Raw genomic sequence first — 12,789 nt, 5'->3', positions numbered from 1 at the left:
TCATCGTTTGGAGTCACATTCCACCTCTTGTTTATTTCATTAAAGAACGTACACACTACTAGATTGTCAAGATATTGTCAACAACCATTATCTCAAAAGCGAGAGCAAACATTTCATATCTATCCGCTACATTTGATCCAACTTTTAAATTAGGCATAGAAATCTTCAGTTATAAATAAATCAGAAATTTCTTCGAGAATTATGTCAAATAAGGAAATTGATTTGGTCGTTTCCGATCATGTTGATCTTCCTATCCGTCCTGCCAACGAAGTGTGCTGTCAACAGTCGGGTCATTTCAGCCCCATCGCAATCACGTCCTAAATCCAAATCCAATCACTCACGCTTAAATACATTCTGCCCTGTTGGCACACCATTCACTTAATTAGGGTGGTGTTATTATATCACTAACCTTACTGGGGGGGGGGGGTCAATGAGTTCTCAATATTCCACCATCGACTCTTTTACACTACATATTCATGCTAATAAATGCATTCATTATCATCGCACTCTAGGGTACACAGCAATACCATTTATATGTGATATAGCGTGTCTCTTCTTCTTTTTTTGTTGGGCCCAACCCTGATTTCGGAAAACCGAAATCAAGGTCCCAGAGGTTTTTTACGATCGGACCTGACTACGATTAATTCTTTTATCGATCAGGCACCTTTTATATTTTATTTAAACCAAAGTAAATACGNATATATATATACAATAAATCATACCTGTTTTCTCCAAGAATCGGAACAGAGGACCCAAATACTTGTTGCCGTGTTGAAGCACAATTCTCATATCATGTGACATTCCTGCACGTTTTATATAGAGCCAAAGAGTTGCACCCTTCAATTAGATGGGACACATCGAGCAACCTTTCTCTTCATGCCGGACACTCGCGCTTTGGCCCAAAAGTAAGTGTCCGTGTGTCTACCTCGCATGGTCTATACTTAACCGGGTGATCCTTGTTCTACGGGTCCGATCCTCCGAGGGCTTTTGAAACCTGAGTTTGTTATGGTACCACATTTTCTACTAGCAAATCTGAGGTTGACGATACAGGCAATGATAATTTATTTTAAGCCGGCTATCTTTAAAGAAATCCATAATTAAAGCTTAGATCATAGGTGAACTGCAATAAAACAAATTAAGTTAGGTATCAATTTAAGGAAGTACATTTAGAATTGTTTTTTAATCCCCCCCACCGACAATAGGACATTTTTTTGGACAGATAAAGCACAAACCTTCCAATGACAAAATAAACCTCGGACTGCCAACACCCGGGTGGGTGATTTACTGTAAATTACAAAAGCTAGAATTGCCGGTGGACTGCGAGAAAAGATACGCTCAATTCTGATGATCTCACCCATTTGAGCTTATATAAATCAGTAATTTAGTAAAACACAAACCCACCACTGATGATGGCCAAAGACCGAAATTCGACAGAAAAACAGAAGAACCAAAATGAGTAAACAACCATATATACATGAATTCACTAATTTCGTGGTCCGCTTGACCAATTAATACATTACAATTAATTAAGGTTTTTAGTTGAGATGAAAAAATGGCAAAAAGGAGGGAAAACTCATAAGGTGGGGTTGAGATAGGAAGTTGATGTTCGAGTGGATCGAGGTCACGGTAGCTCAAAAGAGCAGCGGCGTATCTTGCCGAAGATCGTGGGTTCGAATCCCGCTCGTGCCATTAACTTTTTTTCATCTCAACGAAAAACCTTAATTAATTGTAACATATACACATGTTATATTTCATACTACTTTTGTTATATTATTCATAAAACTGATCATACATTTCACTGATAATAAAAGTAATGAATGTGTTGTGGTTCCGGATGAACAATACCAAATTATAGCTATTTAAAAATGTCTGTGAATTAATAAGTTCTAATTCTTAAAAGAATGTAATTTTTTAAATGTTTAACGTGAAGCTGCCGGTGGTGACAAGACATCCTCGTTCTTTTGTAAGGCTTTAGATCCATTTTTAGTGGATTACCATGAGTGTACAAAACATATTTTTTGTGGATTGACGCCCTCTACCTTGGTATTATTTCATATGGCGTTGAGTGTTCACTATCCAGCGGATCTTCAGTAATCGAACCAAAACAAGGGAAAAAGACAGGCCAACGACTGATTTCCCATCCACCTTAATTACCATTTGTTTTCAAGGAGGCAAAAGAAACTAATAGAAAATTTACATTTGTGAGAAATCGACAGAATTTTCGGTTTCGATTGTACTTGGAAAGGATTTTCTTTATTTTTTTTCTCTTTTCCGTCCCAAGTGGTTGAATTTTCCCACGCCTTCAGTGGACGTGGGAATCATCTACAAAGATTGAATCTTGTCTTGGATGATGTCAATTCGAAAACTAGAACAACATTGACCAACTTCTTTGTTGAGCAACTGATAACGTTTGACCAAAATCACATGTACGCTGGAATCTAGTTTACAGAAAACGCTTGTTTCTTTTTTTCTTTCTTGAGAGTCATTTTATTATATCAAACTGTTTTTCGCAGATGGTTGTCGTATAATTAAACAAATAAATCAGTAATAATTTAAGTGGTGAAGAAAACTTTCTCTTTTATAATATGTACTAGAAGCCATTATTTGTTTTTGGTTTGTGTGAGAAAAAATATTTCTACATGGTTTTTCAATTATTTATTACTATTTTTTTAAAGGTTGGATGTTATGGGAATCTTCAATCAATTCAATCTTATACATATCTGTGTGGTGATTAATGACCGTTAGTCGATGATTATTCGAAAATCGTGAGATGCGGTCGGGTGTGATGTAGGTTTCAGAAAAACATTTTCTTTATCGTGCCAACGTTTCGATCTATATTGAGGACATCTTCAGGGCCTGGGATTTACAAACATTGTTTAAATTTAACAAATACATGTAGGATGTGGAAAAAGAGAATTTATACAATGCAAAAAATATTTTTTAATATTCAACCAAAGTATTTCTACTCACTCAAAGTGTTTGTTTTCTGCGTAATTGTGCCATTCTTGAGTGTCGTGTCATCTCACCAGACCGCATCTCATGATTTTCGAATAATCTTATACATATAAATATTATTATTACAAATATATAGATAGATTAATGCATATATGTAGTCATAATTCACCATATTAATTATTTTAATTAATTGTAATTTTTATCTAAGGTTGAGATGAAAAGTATAATTAATTAAAATATATATCCGTATTTTACCTTATTTTTAAAGAATTTTTTTATTTATCTTATTATTATTTTTTTGTTATTTTACATTAATTTGAGTTTAATTGAAGATTTAAGGACTGTTTTGTATCTATAAAATTACATTTTCTAATATTTAAAGACGCAAAACGGTCCTTAAACCTTTAATTACACTTTAAAAAAATTAATGTAAAACTACAAAAAATAAAGAGGCAAGAAAAAATTCTTTAAAAATAATATATAAAATACTAATACTATTTTTGTAAAAAATGATATTGTTTTTATATACAAAATTATAGTTGCTGAAGATGGGTATAAACCCAAAACGTCCAACCTAAAAAAATAAAAAAATATAATAAATAAAAAACCACATGAAAACTTTTTTCCTCACACAAACCATAAATGAATTAAAAGGCCAAAAAATCTAAATTCTCTAATTCTTTATAATAAATAACGTATGGAGGATATATTGTTTTGATAAAAACACAAAAAAAGCAGATGATTTATTTCTTTTTTTTTTCTGCGGTTTTAAGGTTGAGAGCCTTTGTGTTATCAAAACGAGCATTATTGATAGTATTTAAAAGTAATAATTACATATCTGTTTAAGTTAATCATTTTATTTATCTGTTCAAATCCAATTCATTTTGTTTGTTTGCAGTTACTTATTTATGTATTTTTGTTTTTCAAAATGTTAAAAAAATCTTATATTTCAAAACATATTTTAAATTGTAATGATTAGGGCCTGACAACACCCCCCCCCCCTGTACATGTAACACCTCAATAAACAAATTCTATTCTTAATAAATAGCACATATCACATACAAAAGGTACAAAGACAAAAATACAATTTAAAATATTTATCGACCTGAGATATTCGATAAGTGATCTTAGGCTGCTACCTTGTCATTGCTTAAAACTCATTTTAACTAGAAATTTAAATGATTGTTATTTAATAATATATTTAATCTCGTATAAATGTTCTTCATGTTAAAAATATATGTTGTAATTTCCTTAATGTTAAGCATTTGTTTGATTGAACAAATTTTCAAAACAAAGCTTTGCAATTTTTTAATTTTATTTATTTTTTTTATCACATTATTATAATATGCCTCTCCATATTCTACACACACAGTGAAATTAAATTTGTATGTGAATAAAATAATAAATACATAAAATAATGCCAAATGCTGACGAACAAGTTGCAAGAGTTAAGGCCAAACACCATCAAAATATACAAATTCATCTGAAATAAACATATTTTGAGGATGGATCAGAATGTCTTGTTAACAATGTTCACTCTTGCATATGGAATTAAATTGATTTAAAAATTGAACTGCTATTCAAAGAAAAGCTTAGTGGAGAAAGTAGAAATTGAAAAATAGTGGTCTCAACAAACATTTTTTATTTGATTGCTACACAATTTACTTTAATAGTTTATTTCTTCCAAGTTATAGTTTTGAAATATTTAATGGTTAATATACATTCAGTTTAAAATAGCTTTCCATTGTTGATAAAAACAGACTCAAGCAGGATACGCAATCTAATGGCCATGCCAGAAACTAAACCATGCATCTAGTCATACTTTATTTATTTATTTATTTTTTTCACTTTTATGTATACGTTAAAATATAATATCAATAAATATGAAACAAACAATGTTTAAAAGTATTTAAATTTAAAAAAATTAATTTAATTTGAAATGCACACTTGTTCATTGGTTCATTTACTTTGCCTTTATTAGGTACAGTGAGGTTGGACTTAATAAGGAAGAAGCTTGTAGTTCAAGTTTACCACCAAAGTTAGAAATTGCAGTCTAACTGGTGAATTTTATATTTAATACCAATTAAATTTAAACGGAGATAAGCAAGAGGCAAAGTCTTACACTATCAACAGGAAAAACACATTTGTTCATTATTGTTTTTTGTTGTCCTTCTTTATTAAATTATGATTTATTTGTATTAGGCTATTTTTATAAAGTAGGAAAATAGATTAAACATCATACTCCTTTGAGTTATAACATTTTGGCATCACTTATTAATATATATCATAAACATGTATTGATTAATGGTTAATGATTTATATAAGCTCAACTCTGCACACAAATGTAATGATACATACATACACATTTGTACAGTCTCAAGAATCACGCAGCCAAGGTATTTGTACGCCTGGGGTAGACCTCGGTCTTATCCAGCCAGTCACTGACCATGGATTCTGGGTCTCACTGATAGTTAAATACATTCTTTCTTATTTACATACCACCCATTCAATTAGGGTGGTGGAGTATTCAATATCCCTCACCACCTTACCCATGTCCCTACCAGCAGCACAGAACAGAGACACGAGGATGAGCAAACCACCCCGGCACCTCGAACAGCTGCCCAAGGAGGAGAGAGGCGCACTCTTTTTTGTTTTTCTATTTCCTCTCTGGAGAACGTGGATAAAAATTATATACATGAAACAACTTAATATGGAAAAGTCATGTCCTTGAGGGACAGGGACTAACACACCCTGCAACCCTCTAATCCGACATGCCAGCCGCCACCCAATATACACTAGGGACACAAAACTATCATTACCATTAATGGTAAAGTATAATAAAACAACTGTTTCCTCCAAAATCAGAACAGGGGATGGAGATTTGGGGACAACCTTACACATGTTCTACAAAGAGCCAAGGAGTGCACTCTTCAATTAGGTGGTACACATCAAGCAACCTTTCTCTACATACTGGACAAATATGCAAGCTTTGGCCCAAAAGTCCATGTACTAACAGCATATGGTCCATCCTTAATTGGGTGAGGATGACCCTTCTTCTATGATTCAGATCCTGTGAGGGCCACCTGTCAACAGTGCTCTTGATTCATAAAAGCTTCTCTGCACACCCAGCACTGACGCTGCCACCTTCTTTTAACCAGTTAGTGTGAGAGGGATAAACTTATTTATTTAACCTCCTTAAGTACTATTTGTTCCAATCCTTCCATTAAATCAAGGAATCTATCAATGTTTAGTATTTAATCCAACTCACTCTGGCTCACAAGATAGTAAATAGAACAAAAATTGATTTTAAATAAGATGGTTTCACTTTTCAGAATTTTTTCAATAGAATGAAGGTGATAAAATATAATTTATGTTATGTCAACAAGATTCTAGTTGGGCGCATATCAAAATGATTGCTTTGATAACTATTTGCACTTTTATAAAGTGATTATCTTTATCTGTCAAGATTATCTAAGCTATAAGCGATTATCGAGATTATCTAAGCTTGACACCTATTAATATGGATATATCAATACCTATTAACACAGCAGAAGAATTTGGATCCTAAGAATATTCTATTAAAATTGATTCTTTGACTTTCCAACCTTTCACTTACAATTTGATAATATGCTAATTTAGTTTTTTCTTTATAATTCACAGAAACAATTGTACTAATAAAATAAATAAATGACAAATGATGGCATGTCCAGTACTCTGAATATCTGAATCTACTTTAAGTAGGTTATTTGTTAGCTGCTTTATTAGCTGTCTTTACAATTACTCTTGCCAAAAGTTAAATTATTATTAAAAATATTACGTTGTAAGTAATAAATGTCCTGGCATAATCGAAATGAACTTGAAATATGAATATGTCCTAAAAAGTATTGGGCTGGTGAAAAAATAATGCAGATTTTGAAGGCAGTCAAAACTATTTTTAATTTTCATAAATTAAAGAAAATTTATTGGAAATATTTTTCATCTCAATCTTTGCCTCTATGTAATAAACACTTTTATTCCACTGAGATAGAACTTTATTTTGACGCTCAATGATGTCTTGGAAGGCGTTGTCAGCTTCACCGCATTCTCTAAAAATGTTATCCCTCAACACGTGATCAAAATGCTTAAAAAAGTGGAAGTCTGTAGGCGAGAGGTGAGGTGAATATGGGCGGGGGCGATAAGGTTTCATATCCTAAGTCTTTAAGGTTCTGCAGAGTTGGTATTGCGACTATGATGGCCTGGCATTGTCGTGAAGAAGAATCGGCCCCTTACGGTTTACCAATGCTAGACTAAGACGTTGGAGTTTCCCGTGCTTTTGTCAGTTCCTTGGCAATATTGCTCTGCTGTGATAATTTCACCATATTTCAGGTATATAGTGAACAACCACAGCAGTACACCACCAAACAATCACCGTAACCTTTTTTGGTGCAGATTTGGCTTCGGGAAGTGTTTTGGCGTTTCATCCCTGTCCAACCACTGACCTGTTATCGTACAGAATCCATTTCTCGTCCCACATCGATAGAGGAATGGATAATTTTTGTTTGGTCACTTCGTGCGGTACCATTTGCCGAGCTTCTTTATTTTACCAATTGCTCCAAATGGCGAACAACGGTTGAGTGGTCAACACTAAGCTCTTTCGCAATTTTCCGTGTTGTCGTACTTGAATTTTCTTCGATCAGCATTTTGAGTTGGTCGTCGTCCCCAGGTGAAGTCCTACCGCGACCTTCCGTGCATTCGAGATCGTAATCACTGAAACGAATGCTGCACCGTGCATTCGCTAATGCTTCCCTCCCCCCAAACTGTATTAATGTTAAGCTGTTTGGGCCGCACTTCCCCCAAATTTAAATTTGTACAAATAAATTTGACGAAAATCTAGTTAGGACATATTTAATTTCGCTCTTCTCACTCGTATAAAATTCAACATAAACTAAAATGTTTTGTATAAAAGATAACAGCTAAAATTATTTATTATAATCCATAAATTATATTTGAGGATTTAGCTTTGTTTGCATGACAAGCACCTGAGAAAATAAATTTTCCAAACCTGCATTAATTTTACACCAACCCAATAATTACGAACGTATTTGTGAATATTTCTCTTTGTCTAATAATTTGTCTTCTTAGTTTTTCTTTTTTTAAAATTTCGTTTTATTGTTTTCTTGGTTTCTAGCGGCGATAGAGATACTACAGACAAATGACTTCTTCGACTTCCATCGTAAAATTGCTCTTTTCCAAGCCTTTCATGTGTTCGCCACAAGCGCCTGTTTATGCGCGATTCAGCGCCTATGTGCACTAAGCTTAAGACATGCTTTGGGGGCGTTGGTGGCCGCAACTTTTTAGGTGTTGGCGGGGCGACTCATCAATGTAAGCTAAAGGTCCCCCGGCATATTTAAAAATGGGCTTTTTTAAGCATCTTAAAATTCTATACAAAATATATATCTATATACTACAGTATATTACTTTTTATTTTTAAGTGTAATTTTTTTAAAAAATAAATTAAAGGCTGCAATCTTATTGGTCATTAAGCCTTGAGTCTTTGCAAGTCAACGGCGCAGCGCGGCCCCCCCAGAGCGAGGCCCCCGCAGACCCAGGCGCAGTGGCAGCCCCAGGCCTGGAAAGAACGGAACCCCACGGATCTCTCGCAACTGATGCTTTTAATCTTAATATGGCGACTTTATCGAAGAGGGGTCGGTGTCTAGTCACCATCGACACCTCCTCCAAGCTCGCTGGAGATTCCTTGACCTCAGAGTCCGGGGAGGCACCCCTCAATCCAGCCCAAGACCGACCAGCACTCGAGGCCCCCACGGGCGTCGCCAGAAGTCAGCAGCACCACACCGCCAACATGGGGAACCAGCAAAGGAAACAAGAGTTGAGGGGATGGGATATTATATTTTATCAATTAGTTGGATGTCTGTTAAGAAGTTAAAAATTTTGTTTATTGATGTTGAGTTGTTGCTTAGTATGGATTGGAGGTCTTTGGGAATCTGATGGAGGGTTCTTTTAGAAGTGTATAAAGGACAATCTATGTGTAACTTTGTATAGATTAGAGCATAATATTGTAATGTTTTTAATTAACAATAAAATAAAACTATAATTTTTGTATTTTGGTCGTTTTATTATTAAAACATGTGTTATCAATGTGCAAAATGTTGTATAACAAGAAAAATAAGCAAATGACTTCTCAGCTGCGTTGTAACTTTATTATGTAGTAGGTTAAAGTAACACGAAACAAAATTGACCACACAATTTACACTAACATGAACAATGACTTTATGCTTCGCCACAAAAAAAATTCGCGCCTTGATTTTTAAACAGTTTCAACGGTTGAGATTTTCTTATTTCGCCTCTCCTTCAAATCAAAGGACCATGATAACGCATGGGAATGGACAGATTAGAAAGCTACCGATTCCTCAGATCTTGTGTTTCATTTCTTCCTTTTTGCGGAGCGATGACAAACAGAACCCTTATAGCAAGAGGAATAGCATAAGTTATTATATCGCCCTTGCCGAGGAGGCCATAGCTGTGAGTTGTCTCATTTCCCGATTTATCTTTTTTATCCACTTTGCTATAATTTCTGGCCTGTCGCTTTTAGAAAGGAGATTTATCGCAAGCTGAGTGTTATCTTAACAGTGCCCTGGATGTATGTGACAGTACCTCTACAGTGGGCGTTTCTTGTGTTTACGACATGCTTGCCACTCTCGCTTTCAAGCAAGGCGACGCCGCAAAAGCGGCAAATATAATCAACAATGCGATTTCAAAATTAAAGAAAAACAATGTACCTCAAGACGATAATTCCATCATCGACTTCAACCTGAAACTGGCAAGGCTCCATCAGGCGAGAGGCGACTACAATCAAGCCGAGATCACTTTCAAGTATGGTTTTCGAACAAAAGCTGAATTTAATTTTTACCGTGTTTGTTCTTTTGTTTTAGAAATTGCCTGGTTGTTCAAAAAAAGAAATACGATATCGGCAAGAGGGACGAAGAGACGATAAAATTATGGATCAACGTTTTGTTCTGGTATGGACATTATTTGAAACTATTGGGGAGGCACCAAGAAGCTTCGCATTGCTTCCTAAATGCCTACACCCTCAGTGCTAACGTCTCCAAGATAGATTCCAAGCAGGCAAATTTACCAGAGATACAGACAATTTATTTAGACTTTTATATCGACGTCATTATATTTCAGGTGATGGTGATGCTTTACAATTTAGGAGAGCTGGCGTTCGAAATGGATAATTACGACGAAGCCCTCAGATACCTTCTGAACGCCGTCGTCATCGGAAGGGCGGTCAACAGCTCTGAGCTTAACGCATACTTCAACAAAATAGGTCTCATTTATATGCACAAGGGTTTGTACACGGAGGCGAAAAAATGGTGCGAAAACGGATTCCATTCCTCGAAGAGGTGGGCCGACAAAGATGTGAAGAAGGAAGCGATGGATTGCCTCAGGAAGATAAGGATTTTATGCAACAAGCCCCGAGTCGGGACGAAAGGGGATGCACAGGCACAACCCAAAACCAAACCTGGCGTCGAAAATCCTTCATTCATGTAGTAGACTTATTAATACATCCATAATAACTTGTCATCAAAATTTTATTATTATGATTATTATATTGTTCTTAACACATTTTATTTTAAAATTAATAAAATAAGCCAGTGGAATTGTACTGATTCATTACTATGACGTATCACATGACGGATATCGAGGTTTCGTTCCAGCCAACATATGAATTAATGATTTTTAATAACAACCTATACAATAGAATAAAAATAACAATATTATCAAGATAAGATAATACAGTTTTTATGAATAATACAAGAACATAAGAAAAACCGTAACTATAGGAGTTTCTAAGGATTATTTTTATGATCTAGATGTCCTTAACTTGTTCATTCACGATCATCCCGGTCCGCCTACTCTCGCTGAGTGTTTTGTTCAGACGGATTTAACAGATTCTACGGGATTATGTCATATCCCATTCTTTTTTGTTAGCTCGACGAATGGTCGAGTTGAACCTACGAAAAATACACTAAACAGTATTGAAATTCATAGCTACTCGCTCGGGATCAAACGATGATGCACGGTAATTATTTTAGCAAAGTCATGTAGTATATTCCAAGTCATTAAATATTTACCTATTTTATTTAGATGGGAGGTGGAGAAAAGAACACCCAAGTGTTCCGTGGTATAAATAGCTATTTTTTACGTTTAGGACTTATTTGCCCATCTTCAGCAGACCAAATGGGCCATTCCCATATCTTTCCATAAAAAATTCCCATAACGATATGACTTGTACATCAGCTGTGAGCGTGAAGTTAATAAGCTTGAAAAATTTATTTTAAGACATAGCTTAAAGAAAAATCAGATAATTTACAGATTGAAAAGTTACTATTTTTCATTTATTGTATTATATACTGACAGGCAAAAAATTCCACCCACGTGTAATATAGCTTGATTTATATATATTTTTATATATTAATCAAATTTTCAAATTTTTTAACATTTAATAATTGAGGCAGTCTAAAAAAGTATTTAAAAAAAATGTAAATTGCTAAAGTCGGGTAAGTAAATGAAAAATTTAAAAAATAAAATTTAAAAAAAGACCGACAGATAAAATTTATTTTAATTTGGTTTTAGATTTTTAATAAACATTTCAATATCGCGTATTTCCTCCTCTTGCCTTAATTACATCTCGAAAACTGCTCGGCATAATGCATACTTTCTACCAGTCAGGAAATGTTTCTGTGCTGGAGGGTAGCCGGCTTCAAGATCGTGGAGTGTATCAGGACGTGCTATTATTCGGCTTTTGAGGTTATTCCATAATTGTTAGATGGGATTAAGTCTGAATGGGCTTGCCAGGCTAAGACCCTGATGTTATGCTGTTGAAGGTACGTTTGTGCTTAGTGACATGTGGAAGGGAATTATCGTGCATTAGAGTACGATTGTTGCTGATTTCATGGAGGATAGACAACGCATGATGTTCCAAAATGTCATCCACGTAGCGAGTGGCTGTCAAAGACTCTGCACGAACAACAACCAACTCTGTGCGACTCTCCAAGAAAATTCCCGCCCAGCCCATCACTGGGCTACGTTGAAAAGGTTGGCTCTGGGGAAAATTACAAGCTTCGTTCCTTTCATTTCGCTTCCTCCACACTCTTTCATGTCCATCTGGAGAGGAAATCTACACTCAGCTGTAAAAAGTCCAAAGACCAGTGGCTGTGTTCTCGAGCATATGCGAGCCGTGCAACTTTGTGTGTTCTGGTCAATTCTGGCCCTCTTACGGGGCGAAAAGCCATCAGTCCATACTAACTTAATCTTCTTCAAGCTGTGCGTTTACAAATTTTGATAACTCGAATTTCCTGGAGGTGATGAATCACTTGAACAACAGTAAGGTGCCTGTTTCGCAAAATTCTCAGCCAAAAAAACGGTCATCCTGTGGGTCTGTTAACCTAGGGCGTCCAAAACCCAGTTGTTAGAAAACGTCTAACGGCTTCTCGCAGAGTTTTGTACGGAACTCCGATGGCAATAGTCGCATACCTGATGGAACGTCCCTCATCAATAAGTGCCGCACCACGCGCAACATCCTCAGCATTAAGTGGCATTTTTAAGCTTGAAAATAGAAAGTGAGATAACAAAGATGAAAACTAAACAGTTTATTGCTTCAGAATTCAAATGAGACTGAATAAACATTTTAAATTCCGTAAAAAGTAAACAATTGAAAAATTCTTTATACTTGTTTTGAGTTTACCTCTAATTGATATTCCCAATTTAAAAGATAGCGAAACAATGAAACAAATTATGGGTAGAATTTTTTTTATCGTGAAAATGAAAAAG

At 35.0% G+C, this 12,789-nt stretch overlaps 1 protein-coding gene across 1 annotated transcript; it reads left to right on the top strand.

Moving 5' to 3' along the window:
- The first annotated feature begins 9,076 nt into the window (after positions 1-9,076).
- On the top strand, positions 9,077-10,579 carry LOC106668863 (tetratricopeptide repeat protein 19 homolog, mitochondrial-like). The gene is made up of 4 exons (XM_014398010.2): positions 9,077-9,474; positions 9,545-9,825; positions 9,885-10,077; positions 10,141-10,579. The coding sequence occupies exons 1-4, from the start codon at positions 9,217-9,219 to the stop codon at positions 10,504-10,506; spliced, it is 1,098 nt and encodes a 365-aa protein (XP_014253496.1). The 5' UTR covers positions 9,077-9,216; the 3' UTR covers positions 10,507-10,579.
- Positions 10,580-12,789: the final 2,210 nt, after the last annotated feature.

Source organism: Cimex lectularius, unplaced genomic scaffold (genome assembly GCF_000648675.2).
Source record: "Cimex lectularius strain Harlan isolate CLEC.00 unplaced genomic scaffold, Clec_2.1 scaffold25, whole genome shotgun sequence".
NCBI lineage: Eukaryota > Metazoa > Arthropoda > Insecta > Hemiptera > Cimicidae > Cimex > Cimex lectularius.
Note: the sequence above shows the minus strand (reverse complement) of the source record. Positions and strands in the feature narration are given on the sequence as shown.

Excerpts from the sequence above, each read along its gene's own strand:
- LOC106668863 (XM_014398010.2), top strand. The coding sequence starts at position 9,217 with ATGACTTTATGCTTCGCCACAAAAAAAATTCGCGCCTTGATTTTTAAA. Across the intron at positions 9,475-9,544 it reads TTGCCGAGGAGGCCATAGCT|AAAGGAGATTTATCGCAAGC; the intron begins GTGAGTTGTCTC and ends TGTCGCTTTTAG. Across the intron at positions 10,078-10,140 it reads CCAAGATAGATTCCAAGCAG|GTGATGGTGATGCTTTACAA; the intron begins GCAAATTTACCA and ends ATTATATTTCAG.